This window comes from Anser cygnoides, chromosome 2, assembly GCF_040182565.1.
Source record: "Anser cygnoides isolate HZ-2024a breed goose chromosome 2, Taihu_goose_T2T_genome, whole genome shotgun sequence".
Lineage (NCBI taxonomy): Eukaryota > Metazoa > Chordata > Aves > Anseriformes > Anatidae > Anser > Anser cygnoides.
Window position 1 is genome coordinate 92,907,360 of NC_089874.1, and position 15,363 is coordinate 92,922,722.

At 39.2% G+C, this 15,363-nt stretch overlaps 1 protein-coding gene across 14 annotated transcripts in view; it reads left to right on the top strand.

Annotated features, from left to right (window-relative positions):
• The window catches only part of FHOD3 (formin homology 2 domain containing 3), a 404,913-nt gene that overhangs the window by 381,606 nt on the left and 7,944 nt on the right, over positions 1–15,363 (top strand). For 13 of the 14 annotated variants that reach the window (XM_048077544.2, XM_048077554.2, XM_048077537.2 and 10 more), the window contains 2 exons: positions 384–555; positions 2,854–3,015. In XM_048077544.2, coding sequence (XP_047933501.1) covers positions 384–555; positions 2,854–3,015 — 334 coding nt within the window. Of the gene's footprint in view, positions 1–383; positions 556–2,853; positions 3,016–3,816; positions 3,855–15,363 lie in introns of all 14 variants that reach the window. The other variant, XM_048077540.2, reaches the window with a different exon arrangement.

Consider the following 15,363-nt stretch of genomic DNA (forward strand, 5'->3'; position numbering starts at 1 on the left):
GCTACAGGAAAAAAAAAATTTACTTGTGTCAGGTCTTGTGCTGTTCCCCTCAGTGTCACATCTGACACCAAACCTGGGTCAAAGGTTTCAAAGCCAGCTTTTGCTTTGTACCTTGCACTCTCAGAGGTGGGACCAAAATTACAAAGCTCGAGCTAGTGCATCTGTTTTTCCTCTGATTTTGCCTGTGCCCTGCTGCCATTGTGGTGTATTTTGGCTCGCGGTGTGTGCTCTGGGAGAGGAACCACCATTGTTGCACTCTTTGGGGACTATCTGTACTCCCAACCCCATCCACAAGAACAAGGATTTAGGCTTCCACCCGTGCAACTTGCAGTCTCAACTCTGGCTTTCTTGGTTAAAACAACAAATCCTCTTTCTTTCTGCAGTCCGGCAAGTTCTCCAGCACCTCACCCCCCTCCCAGGGCCAGCCCCAGGGTCTGCAGTACGCCGAGGATGCTGCAGAGCACGAGAACATGAAGGCCGTGCTGAAGACCTCCTGTGTTGGCGGGGAGAGCACCACAGCACTGGGGGTTCGCACGCGCAGCCGGGCCAGCCGGGGTAAGTGCCGGCAGCTTCCTCTCGGCCACCTTCCTGGTGGCACGGCAGCTTCAGGGTGGCCCGAGCACAGGTGGTGGCCCTCTGGCAGAGCCCTCACAGCTGAAAGGGTCAGAAGACCCCAGTGGTATTTCCATGCTGGAGATGGTGAGCTGGGGCATGGGGACGCAGAATAATTTCCCTGAGGTTTTAAGGTGTGGGTTACAGCTGGAGGGTGTTGGGAGCACAAGCTGGCACAAGTTATTTTCTCTCCCCCTGTCAACTTGATTGCCCACTCACACCCGGTTTTTATTCCTGTTTTCATTGTGGGGCATTCATGGTTAATGTTTTCAAAATGGGGCATTCATGATGTAGTTTTCTCCTTATTTTCAACAGAAGCAATAGAAGGTAGCAATTCAAACGGAAGAGAAAGGACCTTGCAACATTTTAGGAATCACGGGAGAGAAAAGGGACAGGAAAAAGACAATGAAGCTTTTAAAATCTCCCCTGCTAAACTGCAAAGCTACTGGATTAAGTGCAGCCTAGGGACTTAAAAAACTTCTGTGGACAGCCCTGCATCTCCTTGCTGTCCCGACAGATACCTCCTTCTCTGAGGTCCACAGTGCTCTGCTGTTTCCAATGTCAGCATGGGTGATTTCTGAAAGCTTATACAGAGGAAATGAAAACCTGACCCAATCTGCTGTTTCCAACACCTGATACTCTGAAAGAAGGTTTCACTGGTACAACCATTCTTGGCAAGAAATATCTTTGCTTCTTGTCCAAGACATGATTCACTGGTATGCCTCTTCACAAGGATAGTCACTAAACCACTTCCTTGCTGCTAAGTCAACTGGTGAGACTGGGCTCACCAGTTTATTTTCTGTCATCTTCCCCTCATCCCCTCCCATACAAATGCTACCTGGAAGATAGTTTTGAAGTAAAGGGGAATGCACCAAAATTTAAGTTGCTAGTTTTCTGTTTTCATATTTCCTTTCCCTCACATCTAGATATCTTATACTTTCTTGATTCTTTTTGGTGGCATTGATACCATGGCCAGAGCATTCACCACTAAGTGTGTGTGTGTAGTTTGTTAAGGTTTTAAACCCTGGTCCTGTCTAATTTAGAGGTTTCACAGCCCCAATTTCAGAAGCAAGCCAACTAGCTGAAGTACAAAGATGGAATAATTCAAGCTGCTCTGCAACAAGCTGAACAGCTGAAGTAATCCACTGAATGCTAACGAGCAGCATGTCCTGATAATGAGAGTCAGCTTGTGTTCCCCTGAAGAATAGCAGAGGCAGAGGAAGGGTGAGCCAGACAGAAGCTTGTCAGGAGCACTATCATAATAGAAATGCTCTTGACGAGAGCCAGGAGAAAAGCAGCAGAACAAAGTGCTAATCAAAGCTGTTGTTTATTGACATCATGGATGTGATATGGAGCGGTCTCGCCAGTAATTTTTTAGCTGTTTGCAATTCTACCACACCCACTCTTTTGCAAAGCTCACTGTCAGTGTCCTCAATACATACTTGCCTTCAAATTATTCAAAAAACAAAAAGCATGCGGAACAGTAGTCTGTAGTGAAGGAACCAAAAGATGTGTCTGACACAGCTCTGTGGAGTAAGCAGTGCCAGAGACTTGGGTTCGGAGACATGGCTCACTTGTTTGTTTGTGGTTTCAACCAAAATTGCTTATTTAGCTTTTCAGCTTGCCAATGACTCTTGCTTTTCTGCTCATAGCAGCGTATGTGCAGTTGTGCCAGGACGCATACAGCTTTGTGATGAGAAGGTGAATTCTTTCTTGTGAAAGGGAAAACTAGATATGTCTAACCAGATGTTTTCCCCTTTCCATATCCTCTTTGCACAAGCCTGTGATACAGATGCTTAGAAACAGATTGTTTCTTTCTTTTGGTAAAAAAGGACCTGTCCTGCTGATTTTCATCAATTCCTAACATGCGCCCTGTCTTCTAGTCAATGTGTAATAGGAGCAGAGGGGAACGTGGCCACACAATACTCCAGGAATTCTCATCTCCTAGACAATCTTTAGCAGACAGTTGCCAGTTATATGGTCATGAATAAGACTCAAATGCCAAAGGGAATCAAAAGTTGTAATTGCATTTGAGCTCTCCATTCTCTGCTGATACAGCAGAGAGTCTAGGGTATTATTTAAAAATATTCTCCATTAGGCAGAATCGTCTACTTTGGCCAGTTTGAAGTAGCAATGACTGGGCTGCCTTTTGGAATTCTCAAAAAAAAATATTGCAAAACCAAAGTGACACAAAAGACTTGTGTTTTCTTTTTCCTCAATTCATTTGCTGGACTTTTCCAGGCCGTATTGGTTCGTGGAACGCTGGCAATGACGATTCACCTAATGCAACAGATGATGCAGCAGATGAGATCATGGATCGCATTGTAAAGTCTGCCACCCAAGTGCCAAGCCAGCGGGCGGTGCCTAGAGAGAGAAAGCGGTCACGAGCAAATAGGAAGTCATGTGAGTAAATGGCTATTAAACATCTCAGAATAAGCAAACATGCGAGTATTTATGTATCTTGGTGTATGAACTTGGCCTGTACTATGCAGACATTAATTGGTAGTAGTTTGAGAGTATACTTATGATTGGCATATATTCCTCCTACTATTGTTTCAACAGTGTTGTATGCAGTGGGTGACTCTGTCTTCTAGGGAACTTCAAATGTCCTTAGCAGTAAGAGAAGAAGAATGTTTTATGGTGCTTTGGAGTTTCTCTTATGACAGTACTTATTCAAAATTAGAGAAGTCAGATCAGGACCTCAAATACTTGATACTGCTTAAATTTCATAAGGTACTATGAACTGGCATAAAGATTAGTAGTTGTATCTGTAGCTGAATTTAATCTTAAAGCAAAAAGTAGTTTGAGAGATTTTACCTTTAAAAAAATTTTTCTTTTTCATGTTGTATACCATCCTTCTGCAGCCCTGAAAGCAAGATGTGAACTGCTGTTTGGTTGCAAAGTGGTTGTAGAGAAGCTTCCCATGGGAAGAAAAGGTTGCACTTTAATAAGGTGGTCTAGTGATGTAGCGTGTCCACAAGGCAGAGCTGTGGCACCTGAGTTTGAGCAATTTGATTTTGTGCTTTAGAAAATGCAATGCTTAAGAGGCAATGATCTTTTGAGGTTTGTTTTTTTTTTTCCTTATGTGCAGGGACTGCTATAATTACTGTGAGATGGATAAATACCCAAAGGATGTAAGATTTTGGTATTTAATGTCATTCAACATATGTGGCTTTTTGACTACCTTTCCATCCATCTTTTTAGCATTTCTGGGAAGTTAGGACAAAGAGGAGTCAACAACAGTGAGTGAAAAATCACACGGATTTTCTTTTTTTTTTTTTTTTTTGTGGAATTGCTCTAACAAAGTTGGTGATCAAGAACACTTGGTATAAGCAGTAGCTGATGGCTATAAACTACCATGTGCTGAAAGCATATTCACTTTCCCCAACATGCTAAGAAAGGAACTTCTGCATGTGGCAAGAGTAAAAGCAAAGCCGACACTAGATAGATGAGACAGACCTTCAGCAAAAAAATGAGCTGACACTGGATTGTCTGTCTTACTTTCTGTCATGCACTGTACCGTACCTCCCTGTGGCATCACCTTCTGCTGCTACCCACTTTCCCACACAGTTCTGGTGTTCTGCACGTGCTGACTGCCCTAGTTGGCTTGTGCATATGAAATAAGCCTCATGAATGTTCGGCTATTTCTGTGGTTTATCTTGTGCTAAAATATTTCCTCTGTTAGCAGCACTATCCTCATGCACACACACACAAAAGTCTTATTTCTGCTTTTTACCAGGTACCTTTTTCCCAAGGAAGCACTTGCTGCAGGGAAATAAAAAAAAGATAATGATAATAAAAATAATATATATTTTTCCATGGAGTTGGCTTTTATACTTATTCAGGGAAAACAGTAACAAGGATTAAGCATTTAGTAAATGTTTAGGCTGTGACTGATTTTCACTGTAATTAATCATGATAGACTCCGGCTCTTTTGCTTGTTTGTTCTTCAAGATCTGGATGAGGCTCTAAAGTGGATTAAAAGGCAGTTTCAAAACAAACATAAAGTTCAGTAGTTAAGCATCTCTTTGAGCTGACGTATGCTGAAAGAAAGTGTGAAAGGAGAATGTCTTAATTGAACTATTTTACTGCAATAGATAGTCAATATACCTGAACGATGAAAAATGAGGTAGTTTAACTGTAAAATACACTCAACTGGACTGATAATCTGGCACCTCCAGGAAGTGAGCAGAGACCAGCCTTTGTCAATGCAAAATATGAGTTAAACAAGCAGAAAATCTCCCTGGTAGAAATACAACATAATTGAGTCTTCAGGCTCCCATACACATCCTTTTGCTTAGTATTAAATCTATTCGTGAACATCAAAGTGAAACTCAGTTGAAAGGAGTGATTTTCTCTGTGCATCGTGTTGCATATGTCTAATTGCTTTCAGTGTAGAACTGGAAATCTTGCAATGCTCACTTAAAATTCAGCAAAGGTTTTAGTGAAACTGAGCTGAATTCTGCGTCTTTAGCAAAATCAGAAACCCAGACATATGCACAGTATACATTTCCCGTGTTTTAGGTAGAAGGATCTCATGGACAAGGGATTTTTTTTTTTTTTGCCATAGACAAAGACATAAAAATATGAAATAAAAATCAAGTGATACTCAAGTCATTTATAACTAAGGGAAAACAAAAACAGGAATGTGGAAGAGGTTGTTAGATTCAATAAATAGTTGTAATGGGAAAATGAGATATTTTGGTGTGTTCATTTAGCCATTTTACCTTTTGTAATTGTTGAGAAATGTGACTGTATGCTGTATGCAGAGAGCTTAGTTAGATCTTAATGATGTGGAAGAGTTTGAACTCTCAGGGCAATCAGCAGAACCATAAACTGGGGGGAGAAATAAGGCAGTGAATCATTCAACAGAAGACAGATGGAAACGTCTGCATCTGTTAGTTGAAGATGTGAAGGGTCACTGATAAATCCAGATATGACTGAAGCTGACTGAGAACTAGTAGGAAGGAATTTGTTCAGCAGGAGCTGAAATGGACTACTGAAAGCTAGTGTGCATGGTAAGTACATGATGACTGAGTTCCTGTGATGATCTGCAGAGAGACAGAACTTTATTCTCACCAACACAGTGAAGGCTTTTAAAGATTATATCTGACATTTAAACGTTCAGTGACCAACTGGAAGTCATGGCCTCATAATGGGTGCTCAGTGACCTGCCTACCAGACATATTAGATGGGTGTTATATGTGAGAAAACAACATTACAGTTGTATTCTTTCATTAGAAGCCTCAACAGAAAGCCACGGGATTGAGTGAGCCACAGAAGCTAAAAATGTTCTGTCACCCCTAGAGGTGGTCATTCAAAGACAGCTTCAAGGCAAGCTGCCATGGGAAGCTTCTGCTGTTTTTTTTTTTTTTTGCTCTGATGTCTTTGTTCTGTGTATAAACAGATTCCAGCCTCCAGAGATATCAGTTCAGCATATTTTAAAAGCATAAAATACAAATTAGTTTGCAAATATACTGTTTCCGTTCTTGAAGATTGAGGGTAGCTTTCTGTGAGAAAGGTTTTTATAGCATTATGGGGAGCTGTTCAACTCAGTAAAGAAATAAAAAATAATATAATTAAGATTGTCTGGTTCTTCTATAAGGTTAGGATGACCTTCAGAAACAATGTCAAAACAAACAAGGAGTGCAAAGGAAAATTGGAGTAAGGAAGTTTTAAGAATCGTTATTTTATTTGATAGTCCAAGTTCCAAGGGATACAATTGCTAAAGATAATTTTAACAGCTTACAAAACATTATTATAGATGTTGCAACCGTGGAATTGGGGGACCAAAAAATGAAACTCCCTGTATGAGATACCACTGAGATTTCAAAAAACAACCGTCAAGAAAGTAGTTTATTTAATACAAAGAGAGCTGAATTAAAAGACTAAATGCGAAGTGTATAAGCAGAGCCTGCTGTGAAGATTACAAGATGTGAGGTAAGAGAGGAAATATATAAAGAAGACCAAGGCTGTTCCTAAGTGGGAATTTCATGCTATGATAAACAACCTGTATCAATTGTTGCTATTTGGGGAAGGAGAAAAATAAGTATTCTGTTCACGGCAGTTTTGAGACAACAGAAGACACTTAAAGATTAGGAATATCACCCATAAAAGACTTTACTTAAGTACATCTAATGAAAAGAACCAAAAAAGACCTCAATGATAGACAAGTAGGAAGTTGATGCAGTTTTCCTTTTCATCGTGGCTGTTTATTTAGAACATCCATCCCCTAACATAAAATCATTCTTTCAGGACTAGGTTTTTATGGAGATGCCTTGCCGTCTTTGTGTTGATCCCATTGAACTGAATAGATCTGCCTCGGAAGTATGATATAGTGCCCATGAGTCAGTGTCACAAAGATCATACTTCAATTTAGTAATAGTGAATCAGCATACAGAGGGTATTCACACTAGTTTTGGCATATACAGCACACTGCCTGGAAAAGTTGAGCCAGACAGGGTAGATTTCTGACCTCTGTGATTGACCATGGCAGGGCTCTGAGAAAGAGCCAAAAGTCCTAAGGTTTCATTACCTTGTTCAAATGCTGATTAAGCCACAGTATATCAAAAACAGACCATCCAACATGCAATTGCCTTAAGGCAACAAGGCTAAAGCATGAACCTGCATGTATCTTCCTCCTTTATGAAGTAATTGTTGGTATTAGCAACCTTCATATTTGAAAATGTGTTTCCTGGCTCCCTAAAGGAAAGGCAGGTGACAAAGAATAGGGATCCCATCATGTTCTTGCTGACAAATAATTTCAAATAGCTGTGCCAAGTAGACAGGTCATTTTTAAAGATGAGTTGAGCCTGAATGGTCATAATGTAGGATTCAAGTGTGACTGGTATTTGATGGTAAGTAGCACGTATTCCAGTGGTGGTTGCACTGGATTCTGCTGGAGGCACTGAATAAGAAAGTTGAATAGCAAGGACTTGGTTTTCCCCCACATTGTTTTTATCTTGGAGCATCTCTGTGTGTGCTCTGATTTCTCTTAGATTTTATTAAATTTAAATATCTACTTTAGATTTGTGTTGGAGAATTGGGCTTGGAGCAGATAATTAAATCAGAATTTAATCCAACATTTGAATGCAATGACTTGATTCGAATAATTAGTGAAGTTTAAGAAAGGAGACAGTACTGACATGATAGCACCTTGTTCTTTTATTTGGTGTTAGAAACATATGTTAGTCCAATAATATGCCCTGTGACTTATCTATGGGGTATGGAAACATCTCATAAGGATTTATTGATTTATTTGCATAACGACTTGTGGGGATTAAAAAAATCTTGCAGTCTTTATGCAGAAATGTATCTGAGGCATGACTCAAGTAATCTGTGAGACTCATACAAGGGGACTGTGGAGGAGGTAGGAATTGAATTGAGATTATCTGAATCCTAGACAAATAAGCTGAGAGCTGATGGATTAAGTTTAACTACAGAACATCCCAGGTCAGGTATTTCATACTAAATTCCACCTTCAGTAAAAGTGAAATAGGAGTTAGCATGCTGCAATCATGTGCCAAAATAATGGAAAAAACTCTGCCAAAGGACCAGGCTTGGAGACAAGCTTTAGACAAATTTTAGTAACACATTCGCTGCTGCTTTGAAATAAACATGTTTATAAGCAAACAAAATAAAGGGTGGGAGCCTATTTGAGTCCAGAGGTGTGTAATTTTTGTTTGGAAATCATAGGGTGCTTCAGTTAACTTTTTCTTCTTTTCTTTGTTTTTTCATCATTTTTCATTTTCATGTCTCTCCACTTACTTTTTCTGGCTATGAGAAGATACAGAAGTGCCAAAATACCAGGAGGGAGACTGTTCTTCTGGTATTTATAGCCTGACTAAAAGCAGGAGTTAATGGAAATTATGCTTTAAAAAAAATACAAGAAGAAAGTCTATATAAAATACTTTAAAGGCAAGCAACTTTACTTAGAATTTGCAGCTAATTATTTAGGATTTGAGTAACTGGATCCTATCAGGAGTTAGAGGAGGTGTAGAGTATTCTAGTTAGTGATACACATTTAGCAACAATTCTTTGCATTTAGGAAAAGTAAATGTTTTGTAGCTGGTATTCAGTATCAAGGCTGTTCATCCTCACACAAAGTACTGAGCCTTCAGAAGGTCAATACCCAGTTAATAAAAATCTAGTTATTGGATGAAAACAGAGTGTGAGATAAAGCACTTAAAAATTCTGGCAGCTGGAAAGTTAGCTCCACTAGATGCCAAGATAGCTAGTGTCTTTTGGATGCCTTTTAGTAGTACATTCTTTCAGCCGTAGGATGGCAAGATCTTTGCAAGAATGAAATGATTAAACTCAGTGGTCTACAATTTAAAAAAAAAAAAAGACAATAAAAAGTATTAATACTAATTAATATGAATGAATAATGCATACAGCTGACCACCGTAGGTGGTAGCAATGGATGTAATGAGTGTGGGGCCTATACAGTCCCGTGTCTCATCTGTGCAAGAGGCCAACATAAACAGCTGTAGGGAAGAGAACCAGAGGGGCAGGATAATTCTGTGCAGTCCTACGTGAGATATCCTTCAAAACAAAAGGTTTTGTGAAAGCCTGGTTTAAAAGTCTAGTAAAAAATTATCTGTAAAAGAAGCTTAAATTCATTTTCCAGTCGCTGTTTTAGAGGAATCTATGAGTCGTTTCTGTAATGAATTTTATTCTGATACAAATTATTTGCTCTTGGGCTCATATCCTCAAACTTTCTCCTCAAAGCAGCTTTATCATTCTTATATAAGGAAAGTCAGATATAAAACTAACCTAGCCCATACCAGTAAAATCTACAGTACATTCCTTAAGTTGATCAGAGTTCATTGCATAGATCATTGCATACTTCATTGCAGAGATCATTGCATAGATATAGGATATCAGAATTAAAAACGTGATTTATTTAAAAAAAAAAAAAAAAGTACTTATTGTCCCCATAGGGAGAAGACAGAGATATTGAGCACTATACAGACATTCACATTTTACATTAACAGAAACACGGAGGAGATGATGTAGGTACAAGGAGAAAACTGCCACTGCAGTGAATTGTCCCTAGTGATTTTAGAGTGACCACCACTTTGTGTGATTAAATGCCTTGCCCAGACATGCTACTCTGTGGAGGAAGACGTGACCACAGCTCAGATTTTGGTCTGAGCAAAGAGTACATCCTGGTAGCTGGTGAAGCATGTCCCAGCAGGATTCCACAGCTTAGCCAGGCCGTTGCCACATCCTTGTGCTGTGTCACAGCCACTGGGAGAACAAAAAAGAAGTGAGTGATCTGCAACTTCCACTGCACTTCTAGACTAGCACTTACAAGTGCTGGAATTGCTCTGGGTATCTCTTCTCGGCCAAATGGCACTTTCTTTATTACAAGAAAGAAGCGAAAGTAGTGTGGGAGAAACTGGCAAGCAGTGAGCAGTTGGTAAAAAGCAAGTGATGTCAGTATATGCAGGAGCTGTTCTTGTTCCCTGGTTGCAGTAGTTTTGTACTGAAATTTTAATTTCAAATACTTTTGCTATGATTTACACTTTTGGTACATTCCCACGTGTAATTCTGTAGAAAAAGTTAGTTTTACTTCGTTAGTTTGCATCTTCCATGAGATACAAATAGTTGATCTCACTTTTACCAGTTTGCTATTCACTGTGTCAGTTAATTCATTTATATTACCCTGTTTAGCTCTTAGTTGGCATATTATAAAGGTATATGTCAAGGCTTTTGAATTCTTGTTACAGGATTCATTCCCAAAATTGGGATAGTTAAGTTATGAGTATTAAAAAACTAATACATGGTTGAGTTGCGCACTGTTAGCCTAAAGTTGATAGGATAAGTATTTTGCTAGGTTTCTTTCTGTGATAAAATGGCTTTCAAGTTTACTACTGATCAGCAGTATACTCCTTATACGTACATTTTTCCTTCCTGAAAGATAATTATTTTCAGCATCCAAATAAGAAATCAGAAGCAGTGAGATGTTGGCTGACAAGATTACACTGTTGTTATGGAAAGCACATGTGTTTCCGAGACTGAGAAAAGATAAGGAAGTACAAGGTTGCTTTTCAAGTCTCCTTACAAAAGAAGTGGATTGACAGAAACGATCTCTGATGGAGCTTTCCAGGAGACCATAGTGATACCACAGCTGCCAAAGAGAGCCCTCTGCTGCCATGAAGAAGTTTAACACGAGGATCTCTGAAGGCAGGAATCTTAACTACGCTTGAATGCGAGTGTCAAATGCATTTGAAGGGAAGTCTTGTTATGAGATGAAAAAATGGTCTACACAAAGCTACTTTGAATTTATCTTTCCTCAGCAACATGTCAAAAAGTTTATATATATATATATTTATGGCTTTCTCTAGGGAGAATTACACCACCTCATTAGCATAACTACAAGATTTTTGTGATCATAGTTATTTTTAATCTGATGGGTTTGTAGAACTGATCCCCTCTGCTGCTGTATTTGCCAGCACAGATTCCCGAAGGGGGTAATTGATTTGCGTTCCCCAGAACCCGTCTGTTCAAACATGGTCACACTGCTCTGCCAAGTCACTCCTGAGCAGACAGCTCTGTTTATTAGCCTGAGCTACCTGCTTAGCGAAAGTCTATTACCTAATAATATATCATTTTAAAATAGACTGAAAGTCATTTTAAAAATTGAAATGGAATTTAAAGGCTGCATGCCCAAAGCACTTGTGTTAGATGGCTTACTTTCTGTATCCTATTTCCTGCCTTTTTTGTCCTGTGCATTGTTAATGTATAGTCTAGTCTTATATAGTGCTTACATTCAGACTCAATTGTGTTTGAGGTCTGTGCTCTCGATGCTTCACATATTAATAGTGGAATCACTTCTGACTGATGAAGTTAAGTGGGAGAAATGATGAAAGGGATGGTGGCAGGATTGCTTTTAGTTGTAACTTTTTACAGTGGCATTCAGAGACATCCTAAAGATTAGAGTGAGTGGTTTTGTGTTTGTTTGTTTTTGTCATAGAAGGTTTTTGAGGAAAGAGTTATGTCCTTTTCTCTTTACTGTTGGCACTATACAAATGGTGATGTGAAATACACGAAGCTGGAAACCCAGTTAATTCAACATGTAGTTTCAGCTGCATGTCAAGTATTACTTGAAAAGCAGTATCTTCGTGTTCTCTAAAGCAATGTTACTTTTTGTTCCTTAAAATGTAAGCTACCTACAGATTAAACTCAAGTTAAGCTTTTCATACAGAACATCCCACTTAGTCCATTTCCACTGCTATACTCCTCTTCATGTCACTGACAACATATATTACACCAGGAGATGGCTGAATTATAGTTTCTTGTTAGGAGAGACTTGTGCCATCTGTGAAGCCGAGCTGCAGGGCAGCAATACATTGTTTCCTGGAGCTTTCTGTGCTGCTCACCCAGGCCAAGACCACATATAAGTTGGCTGTACTTCTTCAGAGAGGTGCTCAATAAACCCAAAAATTCACCTACAAATCCCTGTGAGAAAATCTCTACACATAATTTTTTTAGGCATCTATGCCTGCTAGTACTAAGCAATGATACATGCATAATTAGGCATATGCATGGCTTATATAGACAGTGATAAAAATAAACAAATGCAGAAAAAGATTAAAAGGAAAGAATGTGATCAAGGGTGTCTGGATTAAACTTTTGTGTTGCAAATTGCAATTGCTGGACTCTTCAGAGTAAAGTCCAAGATAATATATTGAATATAAGAGAAAATAGACTGAGTGCGCAAGCTGTATGTAGAAGGGTAACAGAAAATAAAACTATGAAATATGAAATATGACGTGAAACAGTATGATGAAGCTGGTGTGTATTGTCTCTTACAATCTGCTTTCTTGTTTTCCTTGCTGTGTAATTTACAGCCACCTAGAATTTTATTTGTGCCAAATCAGCAAGTAGCAGCTGCATTACCTGGGCAGTTGAGCCCAGAGGAAAGTTCTGTGGCTGTCACATCTTTTTACAGTAGGAAGGACACTAAGTCTGTGACTTCTCAAGCAGAAAAATGGTCCTATCTATGTATGGAATATTCTGCATTTCAGATGATTTGTCCATACAAGTGTTGTGAACATAGATGCCAAAAGCCATTGTAAAAGTAAAAATAAATGGCACCAGCAAGACTGTTTTTTTACTGTTTGTTGCATCTTAAAGAAAAAAAAGTAGGAGGAAGGGAAATCAGGAATGCTATTTGTCCTTTAAAAAACAATCAACCCCTAGATAATAATATTCTTTAACAAATCTACACTTAGAGAATCACTTTTTTTTTTCTTCTAAATATCCCCAGTGTTCTGCGAGGGCTGTATATCTGTGCAGATTCTGACCCAACAGACACAGTCAAATTCACTGGGTTTCTCATAAGCACATTGTATTCTGCCAGGATTTAAAATAAATTTTTAGATTTCCTGATTAGCATGGAATATCATACCCTCTGACCCCATAAAAACAACATTTGGTTTCTTGGTTATGGGATCTCAGCAGTCCTTGATTGTGACAAGAGTAAAAGTTATTTTCTGTCTATGTTATGTTTCTTTAGCAAACGTTTTAAAAATTGCTTAAAGAACCTAAAAGGTCATTTGAAAGCCTTATTTTTATTGTCACTGCCTCCAAAATACATTCCATAACTCAGTTTAATGTGATCTGCAGCAGGCCAAGAGTTTTACAAGCCAAGATATTATGTCTAGTCCAGTTAGAGACACGACAGAGTTCAATGAAGAGGGGAGAATGAAGATCTAGTTTGAGAAATGTAATTTTGCAATGCCTATAAAACATGGAAGGAAAATATCTCTCTGCATTCGGTTCTGATGACTGAACGTGTCCCTGACCTCTCCTAATGTGAAGGAACCCTACCAAATGCATTATGAGGAAATAGAAGAAAGTCTGAGGACATCTGTTTAGCAGCATGTCAAGACAAGGTTCGCCCACCTCCCTGAGTAGTTCTTGCTCCTGTAGATAACTCAGCCACCTTCTGGCTTCATCGTCCACAAGCCTTCACAGCCCACAAGCCAGTGCAGAGAATAGTGAGAAACTCTCTTGTGCTACTACTGATGCTGCATCCATCAGCTGTATTGTCAGATGAGGAAATGTACTGTAATTTGCACATACTATATGTAATTTTCTTACAAAGATACCCTTTATCAGGACACTTTCATCTCCCTAAGTGCAAAGTCCTGCAAACTGCAAGTGGATTCATCTATGTCAGGTTGGCCTTTGGCACAGGAGCTAGAAGTCACTCATTTGAGTCTGGACATGATTTCTCTCAGCTGTTATCCTTCAGGTTGCTTGTTGATGGTGGACAGCTTTAATCTAGCAAGTAGTTGCAGTTCTTTGCAGTATTTGGCCTCACATGCTAAGTTTATACAAGTCAGCAGCTGACTGTGTTTATGGGAACCATTCTGTCATTGGCAAGATTCTTCACATCTTTGCTTTTTATTAACCATTTTCTTGTCAGTTTCATTGTGACTGCCAAGCTCTTGCATTGTTTGGGGCTGTTTCCTCAGAACTTCTGACCTTAAAAACTCAGGTCAACGAGATGTCTTAAATCCAAGTTATCTTTCTCTGTATTATAGGGAGAGACCTGAGATAACTTAGATCAGCTGAGGGTTTCAAAGAGATTCTTTTGCTTAATTACTACTGTATGTGTCCCAGCAATTCACTGAGTGTTGTCATTCCTTCTTGCTTTGCAGTGACAAAAAAAGTACAAACCAGAGTTTGGTCTCCATTGTGTGTCATGTGGCAAACCCAGCACAGCGCACTGGCCCTTGTCACATGCTGCATACAGTATTTTTTTTAAGTCATCCAGGGGTTATATGCAAGGCTCTCAGACTAAGACTTTAGTTTGTTCAGTAGGTCTGCATCTGGAGATTCAGAGAGAAGTCTTGTTTATGTAAAGAAAACTCCTGTGTTTCCTTCTTTTTTTCCCTTTTTTTTTTTTTTTTTGGTTGGTTGGTTGGGGGTTTGTTTGTTTGTTTTTTTGTTTGTTTTCCATGAAGATGGTTTCAGCTGTGGTATTGTAGCACTGGTTATGATTTCAAAGTAAACTCATGAAAGTTTCTTCAAAGAGACCAATATGCTATTGTAAATCTGTTTGCCTTTTCCTAGTAAACTAGTAAGTAATTCCGTAACTTGGGCTGACGGAGGAATTGAAACAGCTGTATTCTGCTTGGTGGAAGTTACAGAGGCACACGTTTTCCTTTCCAGTTGTCAAGAGTCACAGTCACATATGTGCAGTAGTAGTTGCACTGGCCTAAAGAATGTTGTTCCAAATTTACTTCGGCATAAGTAAGACCAGGATTTGGCTTATTCCGGTACCTGACCACCATTAGCAGAGTATCTCAGTTCCTATAAAACATTTACAAATAGGAATAAAAATTGCTTGTTCCCTCACTGTTTGTGTCTTACCATCTGACAAGAATAATAACTTGGTTTTACAGTGGTGGTTGTGCTCCGATTGTGAACGGGAGTGAATGACTGCGGTCTGAGTGTATCAGGGATGTGTGTGAGAGCAGTCATGAATACATTTGGTTTGGAAATTTGTTCTGCACTTAGTTTGCCAGTTCACTTTTGCTTGTCGTGGGAAGAGGTAATATTGTCGAGGCAGTCATCCGGTGAAAGTTTTGTCTCTTGTACTCGTGTTTTTTTCTTACAAGTGACAGTTTCCTTGCTTCAACAATATAGCTGTTGTGGGATAGTTCATATTTACAGAGGAAGAGCAATTTCTTAGTGAGCAATGTCCAAATCCATTTTGAGTCTAGTGAACTT